This window comes from Lycium barbarum, chromosome 2 (genome assembly GCF_019175385.1).
Source record: "Lycium barbarum isolate Lr01 chromosome 2, ASM1917538v2, whole genome shotgun sequence".
Lineage (NCBI taxonomy): Eukaryota > Viridiplantae > Streptophyta > Magnoliopsida > Solanales > Solanaceae > Lycium > Lycium barbarum.
Window position 1 is genome coordinate 1,737,808 of NC_083338.1, and position 15,351 is coordinate 1,753,158.

General features: G+C 36.6%; 2 protein-coding genes across 2 annotated transcripts; one reads left to right on the forward strand and one right to left on the reverse strand.

Moving 5' to 3' along the window:
- The first annotated feature begins 2,112 nt into the window (after positions 1-2,112).
- LOC132625810 (zinc finger CCCH domain-containing protein 17-like) lies at positions 2,113-6,756 on the forward strand. The gene is made up of 3 exons (XM_060340389.1): positions 2,113-2,452; positions 4,294-4,404; positions 4,717-6,756. The coding sequence occupies exons 1-3, from the start codon at positions 2,321-2,323 to the stop codon at positions 6,448-6,450; spliced, it is 1,977 nt and encodes a 658-aa protein (XP_060196372.1). The 5' UTR covers positions 2,113-2,320; the 3' UTR covers positions 6,451-6,756.
- Positions 6,757-7,284: 528 nt separating this feature from the next.
- LOC132625811 (uncharacterized) lies at positions 7,285-14,773 on the reverse strand. Its single transcript, XM_060340390.1, has 6 exons — positions 14,518-14,773; positions 13,163-13,307; positions 11,878-12,468; positions 9,903-10,395; positions 8,396-8,477; positions 7,285-7,668 (listed from the first exon to the last, which is right to left on the reverse strand). The coding sequence occupies exons 1-6, from the start codon at positions 14,551-14,553 to the stop codon at positions 7,465-7,467; spliced, it is 1,551 nt and encodes a 516-aa protein (XP_060196373.1). The 5' UTR covers positions 14,554-14,773; the 3' UTR covers positions 7,285-7,464.
- Between the last annotated feature and the right edge of the window lie 578 nt (positions 14,774-15,351).

Below are 15,351 nucleotides of genomic sequence, written 5' to 3' on the forward strand. Positions count from 1 at the left end.
AGTTTTGGTTTGGAACTTGCTCCAGACCTAAACTTCTGGTTAGATGGACTAAAATGCTTAAACGGAGTTCAAATTCAATCTCAACAATGACAAATTAGTCGGAAGTTAACTTTTGTTAAAAAAAAGTGGCTAAGCCTTAAATTGCGCTGCCCAAATAGGCCATTTGTGCATTTCGTCCATCTTAAGCTAGTACTTCAATTTTATTCTTTAGGGAATAAATAAAAATATTTTATTTTTTGGGTGCAGAAAAATGTGTGTGTATCTGTGAATGAGGGCGCTACAACATTGATAGTGAGTTGTTTTCTTTCTTTTCAGAAGCAAAAGAAATGGATTGTCTATCATAATATATAAGCTAAAAGTTAAATAGTGAATTTATCACAAAAGTAAGGTATACTCGAAAAGTTTCAAGTATTAGTTTTTGACCGAAATAATAAAATTAACAAAAAAACAAAAAGGCAGCAGAGCAGCAAACTGGAGCTAATGAACAAGGAGAAAAAAGGGCATAACAATACACACAAAAATATAAGAAAATTTGTATTGAACTTTCTGCATCAAATTCTTTCATTGAAAAAAGAAGCAAGAAAAGTTAAGATAACCAGGAAATCACATGTTAGAGTAGAGATGGAGACCTTAGACATAAGAGCGGGAGAGTTGCTAAGCATTAGAAATCAATTCAACGAAAAACTAGCGACCGACGAGGGAATCGTTAGGATCAAGCACTTACCATCATGTCTCATCTTCTTCTTTCTCCTCTCACACAAACCCTGCAAAAAATTCCCTCGTCGATCGTTAGTTTTTCGTTGAATTGATTTCTAATGCTTAGCAACTCTCCCAAGCACTTCCCATCATACCTCATCTTCTTCTTTCTCCTCTCACACAAACCCTGCAAAAAATTCATTCACACCACAGATTTATCATTTAATCATACACACACATATATACAGATATACATACATTATTAATATATACACATAAAATATACCCGACCCGCCACAGAAAACCTTAGATCCACCGTCAATTAGGAAACGGAAAAGGGTCAAAATTACCCCTGAACTTTGGGAAATAGTTCATCCATACCCTTCGTTATACTATAGGGTCAATTATACCCATACCGTTATATTATAGGGCTAATTATACCCTTATCGTTATACTATAATCCAGATATACCCTTATGTTAAATGGTCTGCCACGTGGCATCATCCTAGACGCCCAACCCATTTTCACCCTCAAATAATTTTTTACCTATCAATTTAACCCAACCCAACCCGAATATAATTTTTTCACCCAACCCATTTTCTTTTCTCTTTCTTACTTTCTTCTTCTTACTCCATGCTCAACTCCTCCATGTCCACAATCTCCGTTCCCTCACCCCAGCTCCTCCAATTTCCAAATAGTACCATTTTTCACTTTGAAAACAAAAAATACTTTTCTCAAATACTTCATGGCCAAACGGTCCTGGAAAACATTTTCCTTCATACCAAACACACCCTTTACTTGAAATTTTACCTGAAATTTTTTCACACACAAAAAAAAAAAAAAATTTAAACAAAACCCAACATTAAAAAAACAAGAATTCTTGAATTTACAATTCAAACAACAACATAAAAATCAAACCTTTATTATTCGCCATGATTTCAATCAACAAAAAAAAGCTCTTTAATTCCAAGAACAAAATGAGACCAAGAATTCAAAATCAAATAAACATCCCAAACTTAGCTAAATTAACCACATTAAAGGTAAAAAATTATTTGAGGGTAAAAATGGGCTGGGTGTCTAGGATGATGCCATGTGGCAGATCGTTTAACATAAGAGTATATCTGGACTATAATATAACAGTAAGAGTATGATTGACCCTATAGTATAACGAAGGGTATAGATGAACTATTTCTCAAAGTTCAGGAATAATTTTGGCCCTTTTTCGATTAGGAAAAATGACTTGTTTTAAATTACAAATTTTATTTTTTTTTATTTTTTTTCTTAAACTCCGTGATTAATTAAATTAAGAAATCAATTAGTACGGAGTGAGTATATATCACATGAACCCAAAAATAGAAACAAAAAGGAAACAGGGGCTAAAAAAGGAAAATAAGAAAGTGATATATTAAATGCCTCTCAACTCACACAACAACAAAACATTACCTCTATCTTCTTTCTCCTCTCGCACACAAACCCTTCAAAATTCATTCAACAACACAGATTTATCAATTCATTATACACACACACACACACACACACATATATACATACATTATTCAGTGTATATACATATAAATATATACCCGACCCGCCTACCGTAAACCCTAGATCCATCTTCAAGATTATGGTGGGCCCTACACCGCCGCAATTTCCGGCGCCGGCACCGGAAACTGTTACTTTATCAGCTGAAGAAGAAGCTATAAAGAGAAATACAGATTGTGTTTATTTTCTTGCTTCTCCACTCACATGCAAAAAGGTCCAATCTTTTCTTTTTTAATTTCTCCGTTTCAATTTGTTTGTCTGATTTTGACTTAGCACGGAGTTTAAAAAAGTAAAAGAGATTTTTTTTTTTGAATCTTGTGCTCTTAAAATATAATCTTGTGATCTAAAACATTATGCGTGTAAAGTTGGAATTAAAAAGTTTCCAAAAAAAGAATAGAGATATTTTTTTTAAACGGATTAAAAAGGAAAGTAAGCTAGAGAGTAGTATAAGAGAAGATTTTTGAATCTTGTGCTCTTAAAATATAATCTTGTGATCTAAAACGTGATGCGTGTAAAGTTGGAATTAAAGAGTTTGCAAAAAAAAGGAAAGAGATATTTTTTTTAAACGGACTAAAAAGGAAAGTAAGCGGAGAGAGTAATTTTATATTGTTAAATTTGGTGTCTTTTATTATTCTTGATTTGTATGTGAGTGTACTAGTTGAGGATCTGTGTTGTAAGAGATAAGGATTGTGTTTTTTTTTTTTTTTAATTTCAAGAGGATTTTTGAGTTATGGATAAACCCTCTTTTCTTGGGGGCTGTGGTTTTTCTTTTTTGCAGTTAGAATGTGGAACTATTTCATGATTTTTTTTCAGTTTAAAGCTTAAAAGAATCTTTTTTTTTTTTTTTGAAACTTAAAAGAATCTTGATGTACAAAAATCTTGAATTTTTTGAGTGAATTTTATGTAGCAACTTCTTTTTTTGAGAAAAGATAAGTACTATATGTCAAGCAATTGATTCTGTTTTATCTCAGCCAAACTCCACACTTCTATGAATTCATTTTTTGTGTCATTATCTCTTTTCCTTCTATATGCAACTTTTACAGAAGCCAAAATTTTCCTGCTTGACAATATTTTTGTGCAGACAATTGATTCTTTTCAAGTCATCATTTGTTATTGGCTTAGGTGTTCATTTGATTTTCTAGGATGCTTGCGAGGTTGCGATCGTAAGACCATATATTACATGATTGACCTTCTTATGGAACATTTAGGTTTCTGGTAGATACTATGAGCTTGATAGTAATTTTTTTTTCTGTGGCTTTTATGATGGTTTTGTGAAACTGGATTTAGTCAATCTTGGAGCAAGTTTAAAGTTGGCGACTTTGATTCCGACAATAAGTGCACTGGTTTATGCCCTACGAACACGTATAATAATGCTAGACGGGCAATCACATTTGTCTTTATCTTCTTTGTCGGGATGTTGGTTTTGCTTCGAATCTATCGGCTGTGTGTAGGCGTCGCCCCTCTTATCACGTTAAACAAAATTAGTCGATGCAACACGTGCAATTACTGAAATTGTTTCTCATTTAATTCTCTTTTCGTAACTGTTTGGGAAAACCACTTGTTGTACAAATGCCTTTAGCATCTTTCTATATTACAGGCTCTCTGTTCCTTTGTGTGTGAATACATAAATGGTGAATAAATAAATGGTGGATTAGAAAAGTAATCCCGATGATAAAATTCAGGATTATTTTATCCCGCGTTCGGTTGGATTTTTGTTTCCAATATAAGCACAAAACCGGGATTATTTTATACCGGATTCAACATGAATTCTAATACCGGGATTAGCAAACCCTGGATAAAACACCTAAACGACCACAGTATCCTTGGTTTTTCTTTTCTCTTATTTACTAAAAACTAAGGGTAAAATGTAAACAAAACTTTATCCAACTTAAAAGCAGACACTTTTTTTTCGTTATTTTCCTTGTATCTCATTTTCAGCGCAGCGAACCAACCGTTCATCAAATTTGGCTAGAAACCAAACGACCCCTTAATGAACTAATTTACATATATGGATCTAGTGTACCTTTATTGATGCTCTAAATATTTTGTTAACAGGGAAGCGAGTGTGAGTACCGTCATAGTGACATGGCTCGGCTTAATCCAAGGGATTGCTGGTACTGGTTGAATGGAAACTGCTTAAACCCAAAGTGTGCATTCCGGCACCCTGTGAGTTATTTCTTTCTCAAACTGCTCTAGCTTCTTATCATCTCCATGCTATAAATATGCAAAGATCCTTGTTGTCTTGTCTTGTACAGAGTTTTTAGCCAAAATTGTCCCTTATCTATTGGAATTGGTCTATTTTGGTCTTTCGAATATAAGCTTGAGCATCTTTAGTCCTTTATCTACTCCAATAGATAAGGGACATTTTTGGCTAAGAACTCTTGTACATATAGAGTTTCTACTTTACTAGCAGATGTATATTGCTCTGTATTTACAAGTTATTCATTCAATTGATCACTATTAACCTTTTCCCTACAGCCTTTTGATGGATTTTTGGAAGCTCAAGTTCCAACTGCTATGGGATCTTCTGTAGCTCCTATGGTGTCTGTTGCACCTATGTCACAGGTTCCATATGCTTCTAGTAAACAAGCCATGCCGTGCATATTCTTCCAGCAAGGGATTTGTCGAAAAGGTGATAAGTGTGCATTCATGCATGCACCAACCTTTGTTTCCAACAAACCTTCACAGCTGCCTCCAGTGTCTACTGCATCTAGTGAAACTCCAACTGTTAAGAAGGCATTCGATGGGGTCGGAAAAACTGTGCAAGGCAAGAAATTTCCACATACAAATAATCTGAAGCCTGCTGAACTACCTAAACCTGTGGGAAAACTGGAAAATGCCTTTGGTGAGAAGGTACTGCCACCAAATTCCGTCATAAACAGAGAACATTCCAGGTACAAGCCAACAAATATGCCGCCTCCAACCAATGGCAATCCTCTCAGTGGACCCCACAGAGTGCAGCAGCCCATTGGGATCGATGATGATGAAATTTCAAGGGAGCCTTCTCCTGGTTTTGATGTCCTTGTGGATGATGAGCTCAGAGGTGATTCAGATTATTATCACGATGGAGATCATTATGGTGGAACAAGGGATAATTTGGGGAGAAATGAATATGACATGGGCGATTCTGCTGATTATGATTCAGTGGCAGATATTGACCGAGATATGTACCGTGATGTGCATGGATATGAGGACTCGTATGACAGGCTTCAGGGTCGCTATGCTCGGGAGCAGCATATAGCTTCTTCTGAGAGACGCTATGGTACACTAGATAACAATGAACATGCTGAAATGTCAGATCTGAGACATCGGTTATCGAAACATAGGAGGGGTGGTAATGGTTTGAAATCTGTCATTGGTGACTTTTCAAGTGAAAAGCATGTTGAAGACCAAGGCAACAGGAGTTCTAGGAGGGAGACACACTATTTACCTTCACATGATAGTTCTCTTAGTGGTCGTCTTCGAGGAAGAATAAAGATTCCAGTTAGGTCATCTTCTCCAACTGATCGGGCTGACTTACGGTTTGATAGGGAAATGGATAGGGTGAGAGACCGTCGCAAGTTGTCTTCAGAAAGGCCACAGATGTACTCTTACCAAGGAAGGCCACAAGACAGAATAAAGGGAAGAGTGCAAGGGGATTTTAATAATGACGGGAGAAATAACAGAGGTCCGTATCTAAGAAGAGATAGAATAAATGGCAATAATTCTGACTTCCGGCGTCCTAAAAGTCTCGCAGAACTTAAAGGTAGGAAAACTGCTGAGAGCAATGAGCAAAGTCTCAACGAGCAACAACCCCTGGGAAAGCGGAAGTTCCAAAAGGTTGATAGCGGGGGCAATCTATCATTTGAAGGACCAATGCCCCTAAAAGAGATTTTGAAGAGGAAAAAAGGGAATGCTGACTTTCCTTCCGCTATCATCAAGAATGAGTCTGACCTCTCTATTCAGAAGGAAGAATCTAAGCTCGTATCAGGTGATAGTAACGGTCCACAAGAAACAAAATCCGCGGATCACCAATCTCCTTTGCACCGCAATACAAATGAACTTGAACCTGAAGAGGAGATGATTGTGGAAGGAGCAGACTCTCAAGACCACGAAGGCTACTATGAACCGGTTGAGGGAGAAGATTACAACTTCGACGAAGGTGACCCCGAGGACGAATTCTTGGATGATGATGACGACTTTGCAAAGAAGCTTGGTGTTGTTTCCTCATAAATGACGGGACATTCGTTTGCTCTAGCTGATGTATTTGTTTTACATACATCTGTGAGTTCTTTTTAGGCTTTTTAGGTTTAACGAACAAATTAGCTCTACTGGTTTTGATTTAAGAAGTAGGGAAACAGAATATTTTTTTTCTTGCCCTTTGTACTATTAGAAGCTCTTTTTCTCATTTATGTAAACTCTCTGACTGGATGGATAATTTTCCACCAGTCAGTTGCTGGGGACAGGTTTGCCCAGAAGGGTCATGACTGTATGTAACTTTTTAGAGTGTTAACAAAAAGTACATTTGCAGCTTTGCTATATCCTTTTCTAAAGTTGCTGGATCAGTTTAGCTTAACTGGAATTTCCCTTGCATAATGAATTGTCTTTGCATTTGATAAATCAATATTCTACTCCCTCTCTTCACTTTTACTAGTCCAATTTGCATATTGTACTCTGGAAGACTTAAATTTGACTATTAGTACTCCAACTAGTTTGGAAAAAGATTTACTTTTGATTTGCTAAAACTAGTACTCTTTTAATTTATAATTTACAAGGATAGTGATTCAGCACTGGCTTTTACTTTTAAATTCTACATGCCGTTGTAGATCACTTTCAAATGTTGAGACTTATTTTATATAGTAAATAATTACTTATTTGGACAGAAATATTGAAACGGACAAGCAGTTGCGTGTTTGATAAATAATTTGTAATGTTTAAATGACTTAAATCTCTTTAAAGTTGTTGCAAATTAATTAATTATCCTTCTTCATGTTGCAAATTAATCATCTACTTTAAACCCTTAAAAGGCTATCAATCTATGCTAAGAATTTGTAAATCGAATCACAATTGGCCATAACAATGCCTCAACTTCAACTTCCATTAAGCAACAACTACATGTAATGTGGCCAACCAGTTGAGTTTGGACAAAGAGCTCAAAGCATACACAAATGCTAGAGTCCAACTTCACAATACTAGCTAGTCAAAAAACAAAAATATACAGAGCATTTTATAGTATTTTGTAGCTCTTCAGAAGCACCAGCGGCAACAGGAGAATGAGCGGGGTAAACGTCCAGTTTTACGAATATATTCTGCTTGTTTGTCTATTTTTGCAGCACGTTTGTTCCTCCTGGCTTCTGCTGCTGCCAGTTTCTCTTCGGCTTTGTGCCTCACAGCAGCTAGCTTGTTCATTAGCTTGTCTTGCGCTCGTGCCTTCATCTTTTCCACCTCCACCTGAAAGCCAAAAAAGTTTCGTTTGCGTGAAGTTCAGATCATGTTGATCAATGCGTTCAACATAAGGTTTTTAGCAAAATGTTGTCACTTCTTGTTCCTGTATATTCAAGTCCACTAAGAGAAGAAATTATGCAATGTTCCTATTATAAGCAACCGGGTTGTAAAGTAGACAGTTACATGTAATGCAGCCAAATGCACCAGAGACACCAATACAGAGATAATGTCATGTTTTGTATAGACATTAGAAGAGCACTTTGTCTGGTCGAAAATGGTGAAGGCAAAAAGCAAAGAGAGATGACAGTACATCTAGCTATCAAACAAAGACATGGTACCACTTAGAGATTTTGCATAGGATGGAATTGAAAACAAAATGCAAAGAAAGTTAAAGATCCTGAAGTTATGCATAAGAAATTACATAACAGGGTAAGGTGTCTTTCGTAGAGAACCATATTGTTGTTTGGATGTTCTACTTTTTGTGTACCACTTTGTACACATCAATGAATGATTACTTCATCAAAAAAGTGTGCTTTCGCATCAATATAATATTACTTATCCAGAAGATTACATAAGAGGATGAGAAGAGCAGTTCTAATTTTATCGTTCTCAATAATTTGCATTAAATCACAAAACACATAAAATTTACTTCCAGGTGTAGAGCTTTAGAAATAAAATTTGTATTGTGTAGATGGCTGAACACATGATACTTGGTCACGCAAAAGACAATTACCTCAATTTTCCTCATCTCGGCTTCCGTCTTTGCTTGTTGATGATTTTCCCAGGCTTCTATCTTGATCTCTTCTCGTTTAAACCTGGAGAAAGATAACCAGCAAGTCATACACTATGTAGCAAATTCAAAGAAGCAATTACTCGAAAAACGCACGTATGCTTTCACTGAATACCAGCCTTTATCAACTAAGTTATTTTTGTTTTTCTTATAACCGTGCTGTCCGAGCCAGCTTATGCGCACCTCAACAAATTCCACGGGGTACCTGTTACTTCACACCAACAAAGGTACAGGGTCACCCCATCTACCAAGGCTTAGACATGGAAAGAAATCACCTAATGTTTTTGCTAAGATTTAAACCTGAGACCTAATAGTTCCCAACCTACTTCATTGACGCTTATCACCTAAGCTTTCATTATTATTACTCCCTCCGTTTCAAATTGTTTGTCATGGTTTAACTCGGCACGGAGTTTAAGAAAATAAAGAAGACTTGAATCATGTGGTCTTAAACTAAAGATGTGTGTAATAAGTTCAAGGAAGTGAAACTAAGACGGGAAACTTCCCCTTTTTTGACTTTTAAGTAACACCCTGTCCTCTTTGAGAAAAGTGTAAAACCTATCTTTTTTTTTTTTTTTTTTTTTGATGACATGGGAACTCGCAGCCGTTATCCTTTGGGTGCGCACAGGGTAAACCCAGCTCCTGTGCAATAGCTCGCAAACCACACAGGAGAGGTAACCCGCACTAGGCAAGCCCCGTGTGACGAGCTCGACCCAGAAGGCAAATCCCCTGTTGTCGTAGGCAGGGGTTTCGAACCTAAGACCTCCATTATGAAAGACCCATGCTCAACCAACTGAGCCACCCTTGCGGGTAAAGTGTAAAACCTATCTAATTCATCTTAGGTCCATGTTAATATGAATTAGTGAAATGAAGGATGATTAAGAAGTGGAATAAGCAAGCTGAGGTCTTAAATATGTCATATAGGATGTTGGATGTAAAGAGTTACTAAAAATACTGACCGTCGATGAACTGATTGGATTAACCAACAAAAATTCAGCCAATATGTATTGAACAGAAGCAAAAGCCTCAGTAACGGTCGGACGCAGTTAAAAGTGACATTCTTTTTTAAAGAGACTAAAAAGGAAAATAAGACAAACAAATTGAAACAAAGGGAGTACCAGTTTTTTTTTTTTTTTTTTTGGGGGGGGGGTGGGGGGAGGGGGTGGGGTGCGGGATAAATATGCTTTCATTAGATTATGCTCCAGAGCATACCTGAAGAGCACCGGTTACCATGAAGAATAAAAGTGTGGCAGAGGATGAAGAGCATCTTAAGGATAACTATAAAGTTGAATAAGCTAGCAAAATCTTCCCTTTTTTCAATAGATAACAGGATCAATGTCATTAATGGGCACCAAGGGTTCAAAGAATCTGCAATGCACTTGTAGCTACACTCTAAACTATGATCAAAAGGCTTAAGTAACTAATATAAGATTTCTAATTTCCTTGAAACTACCTGGCCATGTACTTCGCTTTCTCTGCCTCCTCCCAAGCAGCTGCACGTGCCTCAGTGACAGTTGCACTTTGTTGCCCTTGCTTATTGGTTTTTGGAAAGCTGGATGCATTTCTATCCTCACCATCTTTGCTAGCCCAGGCAGCTATATTCATCTTACCAAGTTTAGTTCCTAGTTGCATGATTTCTCTTCGAGTTTTCATCTGTAATTCCTGGTCAGACAACAACTCATTTGTGCGAGTATCCATATTATCATTTGAAGAACGAAAAGGAGAGGAAGCTGGTGCAGCTCCTGGAGTTGATGGCCGAGAAGAAGTCGGGCTGCGAGTTGGTGTTGTTGCTCTCACAGGTGTCCCTGTTCTAGAAGGTTCCTGGCTTGCAATTGGAGTCATTTCTGTGCCCATGTCTCTCATTGAAACTGACCTAGCAGTCGATGGTGGGGGGATGACAGTTGAACTATGTATAGAAACAGACGAATCATGACGGCTCAGATTTACTGCAAAAGTATACAATCATTTATCATCTTGCATCCAAAAGTTCATCGTATTTCAACAATTTACTGTGGAGATCATGTGTACAAATCTTCCATCTTATCTATGTTTTGAGCATGTGTACAAGTGCATATACAGGAACATCTTTATAACTGGCCTTATGAACTTCCATTTTGACTCTAATGCAGATACTTCACATTTCAAGTTTTAGATTTATCAGCTGCAATCTAGTAGAAGAGCATATCACATCTCAAAATTTAGCACACCAAATCCAATTCTAGTTCAACAACAATCTAGAAAACGAATTGGTATTGAAAATTCATCAAAAGCAGAATCTGCTGAAACTTAAGAAAGAAATGTAGAAATGTCACTGTTACGGGTTACCTATCGTGAATAAGGTCATGTAATAGATCTTCCCTTCTCCTCTATTTTGAGCAAATCTAAAAGCGTGTCCACAGGAAGACACTGTGCAGCTGACTTATTCTGTTTTTTTTCCTCCTCCTTTTTTTCTTCCTAAGTTGTGCACTTATTTGCCCTTCCTTCTTAAATAGAGATTTCAAATTTCAACTTCTGTAAGTCCCAAAGGAAGTTCACGTGAGTCTTAGTAAAGAGAAAATGAGCATTTTCCATTCTCATGAAGATAAAAGTCAGGACCCAAAGGTCCAAAAGTTACGATCATTTTCCAATTACTGAGAGCCCGTGCAACTTCGGACTTTTTAGCAGCATTAAGGATCTAGTGCAAAGACTTTTACTAAATGATAACATACTCTGCCTCTCCAATAGATTTTGTCTTGCTCTTTTTTTGGTCAGGCAATATATTATTATTATCTACTTTCCTTAAAAAGACTTTTGCCTTACAATTCATTATTCCTTGAATACGTTGGTAGATATGCTCAATCATGCAAGCAAAGTTGAGAAGAGAAGTAAACTTTGAGAACGGGGAGATAGAGTTTAATTTTTTAAAAAATCATCCTAATGTAAAGAACTTTAAAAATAAATGTGTGAGTGTGTCAGCCTAATGTGAAGACGACAATAATAAAAAGCATGATAAGTATATATTTATAAACGGTACATCAAAATTAGTGATACAACTATTTCTCATTCTTGTACAAAATTTGTATCTAGAGGAGATGGAATTTCATACATAGAATTCTTTCCAGACACATGTAAGGGATTAATAGCCTGTTTGGCCAAGCTTCTGAAATCAACTTATTTTGAAAAGAATTGTTTTTAAAAAGTACTAACCAAATTTTGTGTTTGGCTAACTGAAAACCACTTTTGAGCAACCATTAGTGTTTAGTCAAGCTTTTAAAAAGTGCTTCCAAGTGTATTTTCTTACAAGTGCTTTTGGGAGCGAAGCTACTTTTTTCAGCGTCTGCTTCTACTCAAAAACACCTTTTCTTCTCCTAAAAGCTTGGCCAAACAAGCTATAAAGCTACATACATGGTGTTGTGTGATAGGGTTTGGCGCATCAAAATTAGTCTTACTTGCTGATTGTCCGACAGAATTTTCAATCATGAGCACCGGCTTCACGTATGATTCAGCAATTGGGTGTGGGTCAGCCTCCCAACTCACAAACTTCTGGACTCCACTGTCCTTCGGTTGGCCTGAGTCTATCTGCTTTGTATCAATAGGGTCCTCATAAGGAACCAATCTTTGATCAGGAACCTCAACTACAACTTTCGTATATTGTTGCCTAGTTTTGCGTGATCCAACAACTTGACTGTTCTGCCCGGTCCTTGGCCTGTTAGATGTTGGGCTTGCTATCCATTTCTGCGCATCATCCCATTTGGAAGGGGCAGGTTTCGAGAAAGGAGCTAGGGGAACCCTCTGTGGGACTCGCTCAGCCTTTTGAAATTCGAAGAGCGGAGATATAGTACTAATACTATCGATTCCACTATCACAGTCGAAAATACTCTCATCTTGAGACATAATTCTTGTACTGACCAACGATTGATCTTTGATTCTCATGTCGTTAATCATCTCCAAGGACATTGACGAATCAATTGCTAAGGATGTTGAACTCTCAGGAACAACACTTACAACATTTACATCTTTGCAATTCTCCAAATTACAACCTGGTAAGCAAAAAAACAAGTACTTGCATTCAAACTACCAAAATGTCAAAACAAGCTAATAGCGGACCATGCATATCTTAACAACCGCATTATTATATGATTTTTTGCCTATAACCTTGGTGTCTGGGCTGCTTACGCACACCTCGACATATTCCACGTGATACTTGCCACCAGCAATAGGTACCAGGTAACTCTGTCCACCGAGGCTAGGACAGATGGAAAAAAATCACCTAGTATTTGTTTGTCTCTGCAGGAATTTGAACCTAAGAACCATGGTTCTCAACCCACTTCATTGACCACCCGGCCACAAACTTGGGTGCCATTATTATAGGATATTTGAAAGCTTAAATCACGGGCGGAGCTAGAGGGGCGTAAGGGGGTTCACTTGAACCTCCTTAGCCTGAAAATCACACCCTATATACAAGGTCACTTTTTTTATTATTTATATATAGCAGATGTTGAACACCACAGTGAAAATCCTGTCGCCACCACCGGAAGCACCCAAAACTTTTTATGCTCTTTCAAGTTAGAAATTAGATACTAGCATAACTGAAAGAAGTTGCTATTCAAGAAAAATACAGTTAAGTCTAATTAATTACTGAACAGGTGGATTTTAAAAAGGTTAGCAGTTCAGCAAGAAATAGAGGTACAAAACTCATTGCATAATGTACAAAATGTCAATGCCTTACTATACCAGAATCATGGATCTCAGGCAAATGGGATCTCAAGGACAATGTAGCAGATTCAAACTCTTGATCTTCTATTACTTCTTCTCTTCCTTCTTGTTTTCTCTTCTTTTCTGCTCCCAGTAACAAAGACCTTAGCTTCCTAGGAGACAGCTATAACAAAACAAACAACATAAGAAGAAGAAGAAGGAAAAAAAAAAAAAACTAAATTTCCTAAAACAAGAACGGCGTTTACATCCTTTTCCCTTTTTCACCTGCTTTGTTATTGCTTTATCCTGAGTCGAGGATCTATCGGAAACAGCTTCTCTACCTCCCAAGGTATGGGTAAGATCAGCGTACACTTTACCCTCCCCAGACCCCACTTGTGGGATTACACTGGGTGTGTTGTTGAAAATTGGGTTTACATCCTTTTCCCTTTTTAACTTGCTTTGTTATTGCTTTATCCTTAGTCGAGGATGTATCGGAAACAACCTCTCTACAAGCCAACATAGGGGTAAGGTCTGCGTACACTCTATCCTCCTCGGGCCTCACTTGTGGGATTACACTGGGTACGTTGTTGTTGTTGAGAATTGGATTTACTAGGTGCTGATTCGATGGATCAAAAGTTGATTTTTTTTTTTCCAAACAAAGGAGAATAATGGAAAAAAGTAGAAAACTAACAAGCAAAACACAACATAAACTAAAATGTCAATGTGTCATTTTCTCTACCCTTTTCTTGCCTTGAAATTCAAAACCCACATTGAGCAAAGAGAAAAAGAAAAAACTTTGCTTTCAACCCCAGATCACAACAAAGCAAGTAAAGAAGCAAATTAACAACTAAACAGTACATAGTGCATCAAGGTTTGTACCTACTGCATTCTCACTGACTCTACAAGATTGTCAAGATCACAAGAAAAAAAAAAACCCCACATTGGGAAAATAGAAAAAAGCTAAAAAAGATTGCTTTCAAACCAAGATCACAAAGCAAGTAAAGAAGCAAATTAACAACTAAACAGTACATAGTGCATCAAGGTTTGTACCCTACTGCATTGTCACTGACTCTACAAGATTGTCAAGATCACAAGAAAAAAAAAAACCCCACATTAGGAAAATAGAAAAAAGCTAAAAAAGATTGCTTTCAAACCAAGATCACAAAGCAAGTAAAGAAGCAAATTAACAACTAAACAGTACATAGTGCATCAAGGTTTGTACCTACTGCATTCTCACTGACTCTACAAGATTGTCAAGATCACAAGAAAAAAAAAAAACCCCACATTGGGAAAATAGAAAAAAGCTAAAAAAAGGTTGCTTTCAGCCCAGATCACAAAGCAAGTAAAGAAGCAAATTAACAACTAAGCAGTACATAACACATCAGTGTTTGTACCTGTAGATTTTTCTTGTCAATTCTTTCATACTCCATTTATGTTCATCCAATTAAAGGGTCTTTTGCTTCTTCTTCCCTTGTAGGCTTGTATGTATGGGTGACACTGTCTCTCTGAAATTATTATTACAGTGATGTGAGTGTTGTGTGATGAATCTTGTCTATTTCCAAATAGACAAAAAGGGGAAAGAAGACAAATTAGTGTCCCCACACTTTCTGCACCATCTTTTGACTGAAAATTATGATTATATTTTTAAGAAAGAAAGTTCAAAGATCCTAATATTAAGTTCAAGTGGATTTATAGATATCTTTTTGTCTTGTGTTAATGAGTACTACTAATAAATAATCTTAGACCAATAATAATACTCCTCATTTTTTAAATAAAGGTACTTGGATTAGTTTTGAATATGCAAATTAGGGTCGGTTACACGATTTTCATGGAGTGATTTCAAAATATGAAAAAGTTAACGCTAGAAATAAGTCAAAGGAAGTTTAATGTCTATTATATATATAAAAAATAATAATTTTAATCATATATAAATAGTGTAATTTTCCGTTTAAGGGGTTGTCCGCTTGGCCCTTCCTCCCTCCGCCCTTATCTACTACGTGAATCCTTAATGTTCATGTAGCTTTATTTAAACCCGCTTTGTTCTAAATATCATGAATATTAGGACCCGTTTGGCCATAAGAATTTTTCACTTTTTTTCTGGAATTTTTTTATATTTTATTTGGAAATCGGCGTTTGGTCATGAAAATTTCAAATACAACTTGAAATTGTATTTGAAATTTGAAAAATAACTAAAAATTTTCACTTTCAATACATTCAAACAACCAAAT

Excerpts from the sequence above, each read along its gene's own strand:
- LOC132625810 (XM_060340389.1), top strand. The coding sequence starts at position 2,321 with ATGGTGGGCCCTACACCGCCGCAATTTCCGGCGCCGGCACCGGAAACT. Across the intron at positions 2,453-4,293 it reads CTCCACTCACATGCAAAAAG|GGAAGCGAGTGTGAGTACCG; the intron begins GTCCAATCTTTT and ends TTTTGTTAACAG. Across the intron at positions 4,405-4,716 it reads AGTGTGCATTCCGGCACCCT|CCTTTTGATGGATTTTTGGA; the intron begins GTGAGTTATTTC and ends TTTTCCCTACAG.
- LOC132625811 (XM_060340390.1), bottom strand. The coding sequence starts at position 14,553 with ATGGAGTATGAAAGAATTGACAAGAAAAATCTACAG. Across the intron at positions 13,308-14,517 it reads TTGACAAGAAAAATCTACAG|CTGTCTCCTAGGAAGCTAAG; the intron begins GTACAAACACTG and ends GTTTTGTTATAG. Across the intron at positions 7,669-8,395 it reads CCGAGATGAGGAAAATTGAG|GTGGAGGTGGAAAAGATGAA; the intron begins GTAATTGTCTTT and ends TTTGGCTTTCAG.